Source organism: Pyrus communis, chromosome 12 (assembly GCF_041283825.1).
Source record: "Pyrus communis isolate YQ-2024b chromosome 12, ASM4128382v1, whole genome shotgun sequence".
In the NCBI taxonomy this organism is placed as follows: domain Eukaryota; kingdom Viridiplantae; phylum Streptophyta; class Magnoliopsida; order Rosales; family Rosaceae; genus Pyrus; species Pyrus communis.
This window is the reverse complement of record NC_142576.1, coordinates 7,423,121-7,441,817: the sequence shown is the minus strand read 5'-3', so window position 1 is coordinate 7,441,817 and position 18,697 is coordinate 7,423,121. Positions and strand designations below refer to the sequence as shown.

At 36.5% G+C, this 18,697-nt stretch overlaps 1 protein-coding gene across 1 annotated transcript; it reads right to left on the bottom strand.

Moving 5' to 3' along the window:
- Positions 1–17,000: 17,000 nt before the first annotated feature.
- EMB1513 (copper ion transmembrane transporter) lies at positions 17,001–18,416 on the bottom strand. Its single transcript, XM_068486113.2, has one exon. The coding sequence runs from the start codon at positions 18,266–18,268 to the stop codon at positions 17,291–17,293; it is 978 nt and encodes a 325-aa protein (XP_068342214.2). The 5' UTR covers positions 18,269–18,416; the 3' UTR covers positions 17,001–17,290.
- Between the last annotated feature and the right edge of the window lie 281 nt (positions 18,417–18,697).

Below are 18,697 nucleotides of genomic sequence, written 5' to 3'. Positions count from 1 at the left end.
TCTTCAAGGTATGACCGATACATGTAGCTTTATAAGATTTCGAGCTTCTACATTTAGTGCTTTTACCTGCATTTTATTAAATCTTAGCGGTCATAATAATTTGACTACTTAAAACATTACACATTAGTTAGTTTAGCCATTTTTATTCATTTCTTTTTCCGGTTGACTAACATTATAGTTAGTTTGCTTCGAGCCTACTCTACTAGAGAAGTTTATAGACTCGTTTGGAAGTACTTTTAAAATGATTGAAAGCATTTTTTATAAAAATATTTTTAAAACTAATTCTTAGTAAAAATGTAAGTAAATCCTCAATAAACACTAATTAAAAATTCAGCCATATCATATATGGCCGACGTCAATATATATATAGATAGTGGCACTACCACCAAACACTAGTTCAGTGGTCAGAGCGGTAGCTTATATGCCACCTAGTGGGGAGATAGCATCTGAAAATACGTATATGGCTGCATAATTTCGATTTAAAACCATCACACTCATAGCAGTAGTGGCTCTAGCGAGAATATTTAGCTAGCAGCAGTTGTATAGAAGTTGACTGCATTTACCCAAGCTTATCTTATTAGAAAAACAGACTTGTATATATCAACTTTTTGAGGAATGATTTGGACTACTAATGCAGTAGTCAAATTATATTTCTGGAATTGCTCCTTTTTGATTGGTTAGCAAAAATATCAACCTTTCTTTCTATCCAAATCCTATAAGAATCTTATTATAACTAGTGCTCTCAATTTTAATCCCTTTAATGGGTCGAACATGAAACCTTATATATATCCAGAAAAGAAACCCCGAATGGCATTAGTTGGAATTGTTGGAAATATCAGAAATTCTGTACTATAAACAAATAAAAATAAAAATAAAAATAGTATGGTAACTTCTATACTTTAAAGTTTCCTAAATCAGCAATTATTCCAGTGAAGCATGTTTTGTTAAATTTGGAATAAAACCACACGGACATTTCTGTTCATTTTCTTTTTAAGGAAGATGATAGCAATTTCATTAAAACAAACTCAAATACATCAAAAGTCTTGTAGAAAGACACTATGAATGATGTCAGGAGAATCCTCGAGCCAAACTAAATTAGAATTCACTAAGAGACCAAGGTTAACCAAGTGGTGTCGGGTATTTTGGGTGAGTGTCTACGGTTTAAGGGATGTTTTCTCTCTTTGGATAGTTGTAGTTTCCTTGTATGTAGGTTCTTGCAAGATGTACTTTTTTTATTTTATATTTTTTGTGATGTGGTTGTCTTAACAAAATGTACTGCAAGAAGATATAGTCGTTCAACAAATGTTGTATTTCCTTCCCTCTCTGATTTTTCTTAACTATTTCCTCCCACCAAAAGAAACCCAGAAAATACCCACCAAAGAAATTTTGTGGTCTGCAAGACTACAACTAGCCTTGTCCATTTAGATTACGAGGATTAAATCTTTAATCAAACAGACTCGACCACAAATCAAACTTAATTAATTAGTTTATGGATCAAGTCAACCGCAGCTCATTGCATTCAAATAGGTGGCCAGAGCACTTCCATTTCGTCATAATTTGCACTCTAGAACCAGTAAAATCAATGGCAATTTTGAAACATTTTTGGGACAAACTAATGCTTGCCCCAATTAGTGCAGCATTTCTTTATGAAAAAAAAAAAAAAAAAATTTATTGTGTGTGCAGATTAGTGACTTGTATTATGAAATTAGGGTTTAGGTTTAGGGTTTGTGGGAGATATGATGGTAAGTAAACTAGTCCGGTTCAATGCACCATGTGTTTTGTATTTGCTTTTCTGTAAGAGAACTGTTATTAGCACTTCAAAAATCTCATTCTATACTCCTCACAAATGTATTTTTCTTCCTAATTATAGAAAGTTTGAAGTGTCAAATGAGATTTTTGAAGTGCTAATAACATTTCGCTTATGTAATATCTCTTCTTTAATTTCTTTTTTTCTTTTTGCAGCTGACCAATGAGCAAACCATGCTTTAGTTAGAAAGCAAGTTTTTTTTTTTTTTTTTTTTTTTGACTAACCATGAAATTCTGTTCCTGTCCATTAATTTCCATCATATTCCCTTTGAAAGTTTCGTTTGATAAAGAGTTAATATCAGATTATTGTTTTGCATGTGTTTTTATAAGGAACTTGAACTATTAGTTGTAAAAAATTCAACTCTCTGTGAATATATTCGATGGTCATTGGGAAAATAACTCAGCACTTGAACACATGAACAACATGCGTTGTACACCTTTTTCTTGAAAATGTTGTACTGGTATTTGATATGACAACGTTAACATTGCCAGTGAGTAGTGGCATGGAAATTCTTCTTTTTGACAGAGACCCGAGACCCGAGACGTGAGCTTTGCATTTATCAGAGTATTTGAGTTCAACTATGATTCTTATATAATTTGACTACAAGAACTGCAAAAATTTGAACAGAATCAGCATCAAACCAAATTTTGGGTTATTGTAAAACGTAATTGAAAGATGGTATGCGCATGCTTCTTTGTATCTAATTTCTGTTATTGTCAAATGTAGGTTGGTGGGTGCATTAAAAATATGCAAAAGATCATTGACGAGGTAATCTCACCTATTTCTTCTCAATAATTTTAAATAAGAAAATTTTTATGAACTCAGAGCCAAAGTGGATGTCTTTTTGAGAGGGAGGTGGAATGTCTGCCCTCCCATCTTCATACTTTTTCCATATCTTTTTATTTTTGTGGTCACGGTTAAATCATGTCAACATTTTATATTCTTATTACTTTTTGTTTTATTATTTTTATAAAAAAATTAATATAAAATATTAACGTGGCTTAACCGTGACCACACATTACAAAAAGGTATGGGATGAGTATGAAAATGGGAGGGCAACAATCCACCTCCTTCTGAGAGGAGGGCTTAAGTCCCTTCAGGTTAAGAAGCGTGTCAATCAATGGCCTTGTATTTCTTTATAATCTTCAATAACACCTAATGCACCTCAATCATCCATGGCCACCTTAAAGATAATTCAGTTCTTTGCCTAGTGGCTGTCAAATCTATCACCATCGAAACATTTTAGGAGCAAGTGCAGTTTAATACCGATAAGGGCATATTACACCTGTTAACTCACGTGTATCAATCTGATTTTTATGTAAGTAAAAAAAAATTCAGCTTATTTAATTATTTTGCCTACCTTTAATCTCATTTAACCCTAAACCCTAAATACTGCCATTTCCTAGAACGTCCATAAGACAAAATTGATGGGAATAAGGTGAAATGGTTCGATTTTGATAAATTTAGAGCAAAATAAGACAAATCTAATTTCAAGAAATAAAGTGAGATTAAAAGACAATTTCAAGAGACCAATCAATAAATAAGCCAAAGTTATATGAAATATGTTAATACACCTCAATCAGTAAGCTAGTCTGAAGGTTGGACTAATCGAGCGGCTAATAGTGTAAAATTTGTAATTTTATTATTATTTTCGTTAATTTTTAAACGACAAAGATTCCAAACTGAAAAGAGGCTAAGTGTAATTGACCTATTTTTTTTTTTATTAAAAGCAATATTTTATAATATTCTAAAAATGATTAGGTAGTAGTTGAGTGGCGACGGGTATAGGGTTGGACCTGGGCGGAATTTTTTATTTTAATTAAATTTATTATACAACGTATAAATAATTTCCCTTGTTTTACTTAAAAAGAAACTATACTTGTATTGGGAAACATAAAATGAAAAATGAAAGGATATATAAATTATAAATTTTAGAAAAATGTTATTAGCACTCGAAAAATCTCATTCTATAGTCCTTACAAGTGTATTTTTCTTTCCAAATATAGAAAGTTCGGAGTGTAGAATGAGATTTTTCGAGTGCCAATAACAATTCCCAAATTTTATTGAAAACATGGATATCAAATAGTATTACAGAGTGAGACACACACAGTCGCACAGAGAAAGTCTTGGTTTCCTTTTCTATTTGAGACAATGTGTCGTGACCCATTTGAAAAAAAGAAGAGAAAAAAGTCACTAGCCCGCCTAGTTGGATACTTGATTTTTTAAAAGCCTAGGGTTTAACCGTGGCGGTGGTCAACTGGCTAGGCCGCCTTTTAGAATACTTTTTAAACTAATCTACACTAAGAGAAGGAGATAAATGATTTGGACTCGGTGGGTTGAAAGAAAAGTCCTCACTATCAAGATAATCCACCATGTGTGTAATTGACCTAATTTTATGCAATAGATTTGGTAGACCCTTAAATTCAAGCTTTATCAGTTCAACTAGATAGTGATTAAGCTAAAATTAAAAGGAGAGTGACACAAGATGGATATATTCCAGGAATGGGAAAATGTGAACTAAAGCCAACGTCAGTTAATGTTTTTTGGATGGGTATTCAGGGTACAATTAGATCCCAATTGCAACTAAAGATCAGGAGAAGACCATGTTTACATGCCCGTTTGGAACGTTTGCTAATAGAAGAATGCATTTTGGATTATACAATGCACCTGCCATTTTTCAACGATGCATGATGGGCATATTTTCAAGAATGGTTGAGAAGTTTGTGGAAGTGTGTCTTTGGGGATTTGTTTGATCTGTGTTTGCATAACTTGTCCTTAGTTCTTGAGAGGTACCAGGAAGTAAACTAATTTGGTTTTGAATTGGAAAGTGCCACCTTATGGTCATGCAGGGAATTGTTCTAGAACATCTAATTTCGAGTAAAGGAATTGAAGTTGATAAAGCCAAGATTGATGTCAAAGTCAAGTTTCGCCTCCCACAAAGGTCATTCCTTGACCATGTTGAATTTTATATATGGTTTATCAAGGATTTCTCTATGATTAGTCGGCCATTGTGCAATTTTTTTGGCTAAGGATGCACTATTTACTTTTGATGAGGCGTGTCTAGAGGCTTTCAACACATTGAAGACACTCCTGACTTTAGCACCCATAATTGCCACACTTGATTGGAATCTACCATTTGAGTCAATGTGTGACGCTTCTATCTATGCAATTGAGGCTGTTTTTTGACAGAAAAAACAAAAAAGTAAAAAAAAAAGAAAAAGAAAAAAGACAAGACAAGCTTCCTCAATTTATTACTAATCTCACCTAATTCTACTCAATAATTTCTTTTAAAGAAAAAGTCAATGAATTGAGAGCCAAAGTGGATGGCTTTTTGAGAAGAGAGCTCAGGTCCCTTCAGATAAGGAAGTGTGTCAATCAATGGCCGTGTATTTCTATAACACTTATTGTAATGCATCTCAGTCATCCATGGCCATCTTCCAGATAATTCAGTTCTTTGCCTAGTGGCCATTTGATCTATCACCATTGAAGCATTTTAGCAGGAAGTGTAATTTAATGCTGATACGTTACACATGTTAACTCACGTGTCATCAATCTGATTTTTATGTAAGCAAAAAAATATAGGCTTGTTTATTGATTTGCCCCACCTTTAATCTCATTTAATTAACCCTAAAAGGCTAAACCCTAAACCATACTATAAAATGTCTAGATTGTCATTTTATATAACTTTCATGAGACATAATTGGTGCAAGTATGGTGAAATGGTTTGATTTTGACAACAGAGCGAAATGAGATAAATTCAATTTTAAAAAGTAAATTAAGATTAAAAGGCAGTTTTAGAAGATCAATCAATAAATAAGCCAAATTTATATGACATCTATATATTAATACACCTGAGTCAGTTGTCTGAAGATTAGACTGCTCGAGTGGCTGATAGTGTAAAATTTTTAATATTATTTTTGTTAATTTTAAAACGACAAAAGACCAACAATTCAAAACTAAAAAGAGGCAAAGTTACAGGCAATATCCTATAATATTCTAAAAATTAAAAGGCAGTACTCGGGTGGCGGGAACAGGAGGGCCTGGGCTGATTTTTTTTATTTTAATTAAATTTATTACATAACGTATAAATAATTTCACTTATTTTACTTTAAAAAAATTATACTTGTTGTGACGATATAATGCAAAATGAAAAGATATATAGATTATAAAGTAATATAATCTAAAACATGGATATTAAAGAGACTATTACAGAGAGATGCACATAATCGTAGAGAGAGTCTTAGTTTCCTTTTCTATTTGAGACATAGTGAGTTGTGACCCTAACTCATTTGGAAAAAGGAAAAAGTCACCTAGTCCCTCCTAGGTATCTGACTCGATTTTTTAAACATTTAAGGATTAATCGCTGCAATGGTCAATTGCCTAGGCCACCTTTTAGAATACTTCCTAAACTAATCTACACTAAAGCAATGAGAAATGATATGAACTCATTTGGTGGGTTGAAAGAAAAGCCGTCACTATCAAAGTGATCCACAGAATGTGTAATTGGCATAATTTTACACAAGGAATTTCATAGACCCTTAAATTCAAGCTTTATCAAATTCAACCACCTATGCCGCCTTTTAGAATACTTTATGAACTAATATTATATACACTAAAGCAAGAAGAAAGAATATGAACTCATTTGGTGGGTTGAAAGAACATCCCTCACTATCAAAGTGATCCACTACATGCGTAACTTAATTGTATACAATGTATTTCGTAAACCCTTATTTAAGCTTTATCAAATTCAGACAGACAGTGATTAAGCTAATTAAAAGGAGAGTGAAAGAAAAAATGGGTTTATTGGACGATTAAAAAATGGATTTATTCAGACAATTTGCCTCTTTTTTTAATTTCAAAGACACATAAAAGTTAGAACACATTTAACTGCTCAAATATAGTGTGCACAATTTAAACATGTTTCTATAGCAATTGGTTGCTGAGTCATAGTCGCTTGCTTCTTTGAATGCTTCCGACATTAGCGATATGCCAAAAAGATTAATAGATAAATCAGTGTTAAACACACCAATAATGTGTCGACACAATATCTCAAGAACTTTTTTGTACCTTTCTTCAATGCTTACCCAACTTCCACCAAGCATGTAATTATCAAATCGGAGCTGAAACTACTTATATTTTTCATTTTTAACTAATTAACTACAAACTTGAGATAATGTTGTTCAATAGTTTGAAAACATAACATATTAAACTGCTAAGTGAAAAATATCAATACATATAGATACATATTAGTGTATACATATAATTATATTGGGAAATTGAGCAAAAAAAAAATAATTACAAATCTCCATTGCTGAAAGGATCACTTTCTAAGATTTTGTCAATATGTTAGCAAATTTGATTGATAATGTCACCAATATTTAATCATGACGTCATTATATGATTTTAACCAATTTATCAATTGGGATTTGCAAAGTACTCATTTGAGGCAATTTCTGAAAAGGATGTGCTATCCACACATCATTCTTTACTCCTCACACACCTCTTGTTAATTTCTATCATTTGATCCGATAGCCGAAAATTGAGAGAAGCGTATAGAAAGTAAAAAAAAAGTGTGTAGATATCACATCTCTTTCCCCAAAATATATCCACGTACACCAAACTTAATACTGCACCTTTTTGTTTAAATCTTGGGAATTTTTTGGGATTTATTTCCATTTATTCGTAAAGTAATATGCAGACTCAAAGCTATAAGCATTCTGGTTTAATCATGCTTTGGCCAAAGCTACAAGGGAAGAAGAAACAGTCAACAAATAAAGTTACTCATAGTAAAATAAGCATTTTGACAGTTTGTGTTCTCACTTCATTTTTCCTTTGAATTCATCTGAACAAACTCTATGTTTGGAAAACAGAGAAACGAAGTTAACCTCAAAAGTAAACGAACATACGCAATCACGACTCAGTTAAGTCAATTTCTTATCTGCAAAGTAGAAACTAAACACCAAAATTCAGCAAGATAATCCTCAAGTCCTCCATCCAAACAAGGATAAAGATAGAATCCACTTAAGACGGATTCGAGTGGCTCGAAGAAAAGACACACAACATCCCATTAAACCCCTTGTGCTTTACAGGTAAAATATGTGGAGGTCAGAGGTTTAACAAGCCTGAAGGTCGACTGTGTGGACAAGTGGGAACACAGTAAAGAGCGTATAGTGCTTCTAGACATGATTGCTAAATCTGGCCCTTGTTATATTACAAACTTTTAATGCTTACGGAGACTTCAGGCCTCAACTTATGAGTGGAGCAAAACCTACCCATCCCAGAAAGTATGAATCGTGACTGACGTAGAATATACAGATCAAGATCAAGATGAGCAAGGATAACATTCCTGATAAAATACATGTATCCTGGTTCTGGTTAAAGTGTAATCAACTATACAGGCGTCTATGGCACTAATATGACACAGAATTAAATCAACTAAAATAGTGTGACAGCAAATAAATCCACAGAGAACGTCATCAGGTGATAAACATAGTATACGCATGCCTTCCAAGTTTTATGACAAGGTAAATGCAACAGCAAAACTCACATCAAGCTTTCAAGAAGGATTAGAACCCTGGAGTATCTGTATTTCTCTTACAGTTTTCAAGCTTATCGTCTTTCTCAAATGCAATTGGGATCCCAGAAAAGGAAAAATACAATTGTAACTATACAACTTATTAACTAAGCATAATGTAGGAAACCAGGAAGCGATAGGGTATACATTTAAATAACCTATAGATATATCATAGTCCAATATAACTTGAAAATCAAAACTAACATTTCAAATTCATCACCATTTCCAGCACAAGCATCAGCTTTCAAATCTGACCTTAAGGAGAATCAATGCGTCAATGCGTCAATGCGTCAATACGTGCACTACCCACCTAGTCCACTAGAGAAAAATGACAGGCAAAAAGAAATGGGATGGCTATTCATATCCATTTCAAAACTGTTTTCCCATGACAGAAAGAGATCGACATAATTCTCAAATGCAAACTACTTAACAATAAACTCTTTAGAAACCCTTTGAGCCAAATATATGGTCCAGATAACCTTATCTTCATACTGAACAATACTGTTGATGCAATATGCCCACCAATAGACAATTTTACTGGTTTAATTTTGGTTAAATCTGTGGTGACGATATTTATAGGCTTCAGATTCCACGAAAACAAGAAAGAGAAATGCTAATACCTACCGCTTATGTGGTTCATCATTTATCACCCGTAACAGGGTATAACATTCTTTCTTTTTCTAAAGAGCAGATTAATCTTCTTAAAACCTAACATTTTGAACTGCCGTTGAGTTTATTGAAGAAGCATGTATAAGAACCTTCGTGAAGACTAAAGAGAAAAATACTAACATCTATAGCGTGCAAGCGGGTGTATATGCGGGTGGTGCATTTGCCCAGCATATAAATGGACCGCATCAACTCATGAAGTGAGTGTTGAACATCATCTATGTGAGAAATGAAGAGAAAGTTACTACAGTAAATTGTAGTGAAATAACCACAAATCAAATGTTAGTTAGGTTGTTACTCAATTTGTTAGGAAAGTTACCGTTGTATAGTTTTTACTTTTACCTCTTTTACTTTTCTAAAGTGTAAGTATAAATACCCTCATGTAACTTATCATTATTCAATCAATGAAATATCAGCATTATCAATATGGTATCCATCATCTAAGTCCACCGATCTTCGATCCTGTTTTCCTGAAAAATACTTTCCAGCTTTCTCACCAACCAAACAGTACATCTTCCGCTTCAATCTTGTTCATCAAATGAAGCGAATTCGTCGAATTCTTCCTTTCCAACGATTGCAAACCCTGCTCCTTCTCCGGTGTTTGTGAATCCCTCTTCTCAATTGCACAATAACACATCTTCTTCGATGAACACAAACCCTAATTCCTCTTTTCAGGCGTCAATTAACTCCATCTCCATGCAAAACATTGGTAGTATGGTTCAAACGAAGCTTAAACGTCACAACTACCTTGTTTGGCGCTCTCTGTTAAATCCGATCTTTCACTGTTACAAACTCACCGGCATCATTGATGGATTTGAACCTCCACCGCCTCAATTTCTTGCTAATGATTCTGGAAATCTGACCTCAAATCCAAATCCAGCTTTTGATTCTTGGTATGAGAAGGATCAAAACATCATAATTTGGCTAAACTCTACACTTTCTGATGATTTTATTGCATACACCGTCGGCGTTCAATCTGCACGTGAATTATGGCAAAATATTGGGCGATGTTTTGGTGGAGTTTCTCGCTCTCACATTCATCAACTGTGATCGGATTTGCAGTCCATGAGCAAAGGCACTTCCTCAATTTCTGAATACTTGCAGCACAATAAAGAGATTACTGATGCTCTTGCTGCCGCAGGTGCACTAGTTGATGATCATAATCTTCTCATCATTATTCTCAATGGTTTACCAGATGAATATGATTCTTTTTTTTTATTCTGTGCAATTTCGCCTTGCTAATACTACTATTGATGATCTACATGGCTTCTTGCTTAACAAAGAGATGGCTCTTGCTCACACGAAACAACAACATTCATCTTCTGCTGAACCATTTCATGCCTTCACTTCTGTGCCAACACCTTCCAATGCTCCTCTGCTGCTCACTACACCTTCACAAACTCAGACCTACAATGCTCAGAATCATAGTTCATTCAACAATGCAAATCGAGGCAATTATCAAAGGAATAACTATCAGATAGGCTATAACAATCGATACAACACTTGTGGTGGTAATCATGGTTTTCGCTCCAATATTATTACAACAACAATTCTAAGGCCATTCCTTGTCAAATCTGTGAAGATCTTGACCATCTTGCTATTGATTGTGTCAATCGCATGAATCCTAATTTCCGGGGATGTATTCCACTTGCAAAACTTACCATGTATGCTTCCTCTAATGCTTATTCTGTCACACCCCCGATCCCAACATACGTCCAAGATCGACACATGACGTTACCAAACATCTGTATCTCTAACATACCCTACCTCCGAGATATGTACAAAGCATAACTCAATATTCGAATTGCGTTGTAATTTCGTATATTTTATGGATGCATCTAACCTCCTTATTAGACTGCCTACATACCCTAAACAGGGATCAAGCCATTCGTAGTTCATCATTTCACTACACTTGACTATTCATCACATAAATCGCTATGTCTCAACAATATATCACAATGCATAACCTGCAATATTACAAGGGACAAACGACGGAGCACAATCATATTCACTAGACACAATTGTCAACGAGTCTAATCATAATTACCATAACCATAACCAACATCATTCCATAATCACATCAATCAATAATGCCAACCATCACATCATCAATAACACATACAACATGTCGAAATGCGGGCTAGAGCAACAAAGTTCGGCCGAAGACTACATCTTTGGAAAAGGGGATTTCGAACCACCCAACGTAACCAAGACACCAAATGGGTTTCCGGACCATCACTTAACGGAATCCAAACCAGGATACAATTCCGGACCATCACTCAATGGAATCGCGGAGTAAAAGGGATTATGGATCATCACTCAACGGAATCCAAACCAGGATACGATTCTGGACCATTACTTAACGGAATCGCGGAGTAGAAGGGATTCCGGACCATCACTCAATGGAATCCAAACCAGGATACGATTCTAGACCATCACTCAATGGAATTGCGGAGTAGAAGGGATTTCGGACCATCACTCAACGGAATCCAAACCAGGATACGATTCTAGACCATCACTCAATGGAATTGCGGAGTAGAAGGGATTTCGGACCATCACTCAACGGAATCCAAACCAGGATACGATTTCAGACCATCACTCAATGGAATCGCTGAGTATAATGTATAACATCAATCAATGAAACATGACATGGATCAAGTTAGGTTACTTAAGTTACAAAGACTCACCAAAATGAGAAATGAAATAATGACACGAAGGGTGAAACATGTTTCGAAGCAACAAACCCCATTTAATGGTCCGCTACTAGCCCTCACATTTTATCACATCAATCCAATCATACAATACAAACCATATTTCCAATGCACAAATCAAATCATACTTAATAAAAATAGATCGATGGCTAGAAATAAAAATAACGCTTCAATAGAATTCACATTTAATAAACATAGGTCTATGGCATATATATATATATATATATATATATATATATAATTCACATTTCAATAGAAATTTCATTTATAACCCAAATCATATTCACATATGACATTAATATAAGAAATCAAGGCAATCACTATATCACATATATTCAATTCACTCCAAAACCAAAGTGGTCCCAATAGACTTCACATAGTATTATGTGGTACTATATTTAGTATTTAGAACGTTTTGCGACATGTTGACCAAAAGTTAAATCTCGGTCAACAGTAGGGTTTACAACCCTACGTAATTTGATCCGGAAGATCTGTTCATCGGATTTCCGATCCATAACTTCCCAAGGTTCACATTATGCTTATAGAATCACAGACTAAATTCTCATCGCGATCCAACAGTTGGATCTCCGCCAATTGCTAGAATTAGGTGGTTAACAATTAATTTTACTAACGTAGAAATCTAATTCGGGAAGATCCGTACATCAGAATTCTGATCCGTCATTTCCAGCTATCCTCAAATATTATGTTCTATAATGTATCAAGGTTTGGTGACGATCCAATGGTCAGATCATCGATTCCTATAATAACCAAGTAGTGTACCATAATGAAACTAGGTTCACAATAATCAAACCACATCATACGTATATCAAATCTGAGATCAAGATATCAATTTAGTGTAAAATAGCATCGGCGGCCCACTGGCCATGTGCCGCCGTGGGTAGCGGTCGGCCATCCCGACTCGCCAGAAAATTCAACTATTTCTAAAAATTACCAAATTTTACGGACATGTAGATCTTAGTGAGGGGAGCAATTTTCATACCTGTGGCCAAGGTCAATTTGACCGGGAAAAGCTTCAATTCCACACAAACCCGCTAGAAACCCTAAAGAAGGTGTGCTTCGATTTGACCTCCATTCTCACTCCGACGCCTCCACCACTGCTTGGGCTTTGTTCCTGAGGTTGAGAAGAGCCTATTAGTAATGGTGGTTGATGGAGTTGGCTTTGGATTTGATGGATTACCACCACGAAGCAGTCGTACCCACCGGTGCATTTCTTCCCAAATTCGAATCCAGTCTTCTCAAATTTGGTGTGGAAATGGTAGAGGAAGGGTCGATATGATGATTAGGAGTGTTAGATTGGCCCAATTCGTCGGAAAAAGGATGAAATTCGTCGGAGAAAGCACCAGTTACAACCGAGTCGCAAGTAGCACGGGTTAGGGTGGTGTTTTGCTGGCCTTCCCCTTCTCTCTTTTCTGTCATTTCTCTGGTTCCTCATTCACCACCTCATTTCTCTCTCTCCTCCTCCCCTTGGCTGAGACTCTCTCCTTTGTCTCCAAAAACTCCCTTCTTCCTCCCTCTCATTCGTTGCTATCAAGCAGCTTCCATCCATCTTTTCTTTTTCCTTCTGTTTTTTTTTTCCCTAGCATAAAATAATTTATCCACCACCATTTAAAGAAGGGAAATTCTAGATTTATGCATGGTTGCCAACTATATATAAAATTCTTTAAAAAAAAAATCTTGAAATTAATAATACTTAAATACGTAATTTAAATAGTGAAATTCGGGGACGGGATTTCACATCTTCTCCTCCACCATGGTTCTTTGACTATGGAGCAAGCTCTCACATGACTAACAACATTCAGAACCTTCAAAATCCTCAGCCTTACACAGGGCCAGAGAAAGTTTACATTGGCGACGGTCAAGGTTTGCCAATTCTTCATACTAGATCTATTTTTCTTAAAACACCATATGCAACTTTTACATTAAAGAATGTGTTACATGTTCCTCATCTCAAACATGATATTCTTTCTGCAAATATGTTCTTGTGTGATAATTGGTGTTCTTTGACTCTAAATCTGTTGGACTTCAATGTCAAGGATCTTACTACGGGGATGATGCTTTTTAGAGCACCTGTTCGTTGTGGTCTTTATCCATTCTTTGCATCTTCTTCAACTGCAGCACAATATTCTACTAATATGGCAATAAAGACCTCTTCTGCTATATGGCATCAATGTTTAGGACATCCAACATTCAAGACTTTTCGATCTCTTTTGTCAAAGTCTAGTTTGCCTATTTCTAATTCTGTTCAGCAACTGTTTTGCTCGAATTGTGTTTTAGGCAAGTATGCTAAATTGTCATTTCAAAATTCTATATGTACTACCTCTAGAATTTTAAAACTTGTTCATGCAGATGTTTGGGGTCCAACTCCTATATGTTTTGTCAGTGGCTATGGATTTTATGTCATCTTTGTTGATGACTTTACAAAATATACATGGTTGTATCCATTGAAACATAAATAAGATGTCTTGCATGTTTTTGTCCAATTTCAAGCTCTTGTTGAGAATCTTTCTAGCCACAAAATTGGTACACTACGATCTGATTCAGGGGGTGAGTTTACTAGTTCTCAGTTCAAAAATCATATTTCCTCTCATGGTATTCAACAGCATCTAAGCTGTCCATACACACCTCAGCAAAATAGTTGTGCTAAGAGGAAGCACGGGCATATTGTGGAAATTGCCAGGACTCTTTTGATTGTCTCCAAGTTTCCTCATCAGTTTTGGGTGGAGGCCTTCCTCACTGCAATCTACCTTATTAATATATTGCCTCCATCTCATAAAGCATCTCCATGGGAACAAATTTTTCACAAAGCTCTTGATTATACAACTTCAAGGGTGTTTGGCTGCATATGCTTTCCCTGGCTCAAACCCTATTCTACTTCGAAATTGGAACCTAAGAGTAAATTGTGTGTATTCATTAGTTATAGCTTGGTTCACAAAGGTTACAGGTGTTTAGATCCTTCTACAAATAGGGTCTATGTCTCTCATGTTTAATTTGACGAAAACACTTTTCCTTTCCATTATATCACTAAGCGCCAACCATCCACTATTTCCAATACCACACCTTCACTAACTTCCTCATTCTCTTTAATATTCCCAAATCTTTACCATTCACCCTCCCATCCTATCAACTCTATACCAACTATTAATCCCAATCCCACCGAGTCATTATCGAATTCGCTACCAAATTCACCTTTAATCTCAACTTCTATATCTACCTCACTACCAAATTCACCTTCAATCTCAACCTCACCTGCTATTTCAGCTCCTATTTCTCAATCTCTACCTGTCACCTCAATTCATCCTATGCAAACAAGGTCCAAATCAAGTATTTTCAAACCAAAGGCCTTCACATCAACCAAACACCTTATGCCTTCTCACTTGGACAGTGAGTTTGTTCCTTCTACATATCTTCAGGCATCAGAATATCCTCATTGGCGATCTGCAATGCAGAATGAGTTCAATGCTTTACAAAATACTGGAACTTGGAACCTTGTTTCTCCTACATCTACACATAATTTGGTTGGTTGCAAATGGGTGTTATGGATCAAAAGAAAGCCTGATGGCTCTAGGATAGGTACAAGGCCTGTCTTGTTGCCAAGGGCTACAACCAACAAAAGGTTATTGACTATAGTGATACCTTCAGTCTAGTTGCCAAACCTGTGACTATAAGGATCTTGCTTACTCTTGCAGTGCAATTTAATTGGTTCTTACATCAGTTAGATGTAAGCAAAGCCTTTTTACATGGCTATCTGAAAGAAAATGTTTATATAGTCCAGCCTCCAGGATTTGTTGATCAAGATAATCTTCATCATGTTTGCCATCTTTAAAAGTCTTTTTATGGTCTCAAACAAGCTCCTCGAGCTTGGTATGAACAACTTCAATCAGCACTGTTTTCTGTTGGATTTTAAGCATCTCACTCTGATCACAGTCTGTTCATTCTTCACAAACCTGTTCTTACTGGTTTATGTTGATGATATTATAATGACATGACATTCTTCCACTGCATGTCAAGTTGTTATTGATCAACTCAGTGCTCAATTTCCCGTCAAGGACCTAGGAGACTTGCATTACTTTCTCGGATTGGAAGTGAAAAGATCATCTTCAGGGATATTCATCAGTCAATCCAAATATATCCTGGATCTTCTCAAATAGTCAAGCATCCTCTCAAACGGTCAAGCATGGATGGTGTAAAACCATGTTCTACTCCACTTGGTTCTGCCAAATTGGATCTCACAGGTTCTTTGATGTCCAATCCAGAGGAATATCGTTATATTGTTGGAGCATTGCAATACTTAACTTGGACTAGACGAGATTTGTCTTATGCAGTTAATTTGGCATGTCAATTTTTGCATTATCCTCGAGAACCTCATTTTCAGGCAATAAAAGGCATACTCAGATATCTCGAGGGCACACTTGACCATGGTCTTTGGTTTCCAAAAACCACAGCTCCTCTTACACTTAAAGCCTTTTCGGGTGTTGATTGGGTTGGTTGTTCTTGGGATAGACGATCTACGGGTGGTTTCTGTATCTTTCTTGGTCCTTGTCTAGTTAGTTGCAGTGCCAAGAAACAGCATAATGTTGCTCGGAGCTCTACTTAAGCTAAATATAGATCCCTGGCTCACACTGCTGCTGAAATAACTTGGATTTGCCAACTTTTCACTTATATAGGCTTTAAGTTGCCTTCTCTGCCTCAGATTTGGTGTGATAATGTTTCTGATATTGCCTTAGCCTCTAATCCAATGTTTCATGCTAGAACAAAATACGTCGAAATTGATTATCATTATATCCAGGAATTGGTTCTAGTTGAACTTCTCAAAGTCCAGTTTGTATGCAGTCATGATCAATTGGCAGATATCTATACAAGGTCTCTTCCCAGACAACATTTTCTTCTTCTCAGATCCAAGCTTTCACTTCAACCTTCTCTGTTTAGCTTGAAGGGGTGTGAAGAGAAAGTTACTACGGTAAATTGTAGTTATAATAACCACAAGTCAAATGTTAGTTAGGTTGTTACCTAGTTTGTTACCTCTTTTACTTTTCTAAAGTGTAAGTTTAAATACCCTCATGTAACTTATCATTATTCAATCAATGAAATATCGGCATTATCAATAAGAAATACATTCAATATGACAGAGTGATGCAAGGTTAAGTTTAAAGTTCTGCTTCTGGCATATGTTTCAAAGTATTATACAAATAAGAGTATAGACTGAAATATCAACAAATTCATGTGAAAAATTCGTGTAACACTTGGTATATTATAATCAATTCGTCCATAAGTATTGTTATGTGTACTTTGACTAAAATTACATTGTCGTTCAACTCCTTCAGCTTAAAATAACTACAGAACATAAATATACACATACAGATTGGGAGAGTGGTGCCTTCCTGAATCAAGATCCTTTACCAAACACTAATGCAAACGAGAGATCCACATAATCACCAAAATTAAGCCTTCACGGTCAATTTACGAGTTCTTAGGATCCTCCAGTTGCCACTCACTTAGTTCTGAATATAAACTTCATGGCTTGCCATTTTGCACCTTAAGTTCATAGCTCCCATCTTGCAGCAAGCTCATATCAAAAACTTCAGACCCCGAACCATTTCGTCTACTACGCCGAGTCTTTCCACCGCGCATTGTGAGACTCTGTCCTCTCTGTTTTCTATCAGAACCAGCTTCTACACCGGGCATTGTGGGACTCTGTCCTCTCTGTTTCCTATCAAAACCAGCTTCTGCATTTTCAAACCCACCTGAAGACCCAGATTTTCTCCTATTCTCCCTCTTCCCCACTCTGCCACTATACTTCTTCGCAGCTTGGCCATTCACACTCAACGATTCCATAGAATGTTTTAGATTCAAACATCCATCTGAGTCCTCTAAATCCAATGATATACTTCCCGATTTTCCCTTACTTTTAAACCCATCACCCAATTCCTCAGCTCCTCCAAATCCTCCATCTTCAAGCTCCAAACCCTCCAATTCCTCCAGCCCAGAAATCCTTTTATACGGCCTCACACTATGAACAACCCCTTTGGGGAAAAACCTCGCGGAGGGCAAGTCCTCCATGGTGTGAAACAACTGGGGGCCGTCCCTCTCCGTCCACAAATCGAACCCACCAGGCTTCTGAAACCTATCGGCCAAGACCTTGACTTGCTCGTCGGCGCTGACAGAGAACAAGTTCGGAGCTTTCTCCACGACCTCCCACGGCCGCTCGAGCTCGGACACGGCGGCTTTGAGCTCGGCCCTCTTTCGCATCTCGTAGATTTGGCGCTCCCGGCAGAGCCGCGCCTTGAGGAGCTGCTTGGCTTTTTTGGCCTGCATGCGTTTCCACTGCCACTTGGATACGCCTCCGGGGAAGGTTCTGGGCCCGCCGCCCATCCGGATTACCATGGGTTTGGGGGTTAGGGTTAGGGATGGGAGGGAAAGGTGGGAGAGCTCCGTGTGGAGGAAGAGAGGGGTTGGGGACGTCAAGGCGTTGGAGAACGAGAGGGGCTGCATTTTGGGAAGCGAATTAAAAATTGATTGAGAAATTGCGGGAATTGGGAGAAATGAAATTAGGGTTTGCAGAGATTGGAACGGAGGGAGAAGATGGCGGCAAGTGAGGGCAGCGGAGCCAGTGTGGAGTGGAGTTTCAAGTTTGTGGCCGTTGGCTTTCTTAGCATTTTGGATGAGGGGGTGGGGAAACAACCCGACCCGGACCCGCTCCTGCTCATCGATAAATATTGGGCTTATCTTTCGGGCCCTTAACAAGCTGTGGGCCGGTAATATATCAAAATTGAGCTCACTTTTACCACGCATTTAAATAAATTTGAATTACGATAATAAGGATTAAGCAGTAAAGCAAAATGGCTTTCCCTTCAATAAGAAATCTTACGGGATTGTAAAATGTTGTTGTAAAGCCTAATTAATTGTTGGTAGATTTAAAAA

Coding starts and splice junctions, on each gene's coding strand:
- EMB1513 (XM_068486113.2), bottom strand. CDS start 18,268: ATGCAGCCCCTCTCGTTCTCCAACGCCTTGACGTCCCCAACCCCTCTC.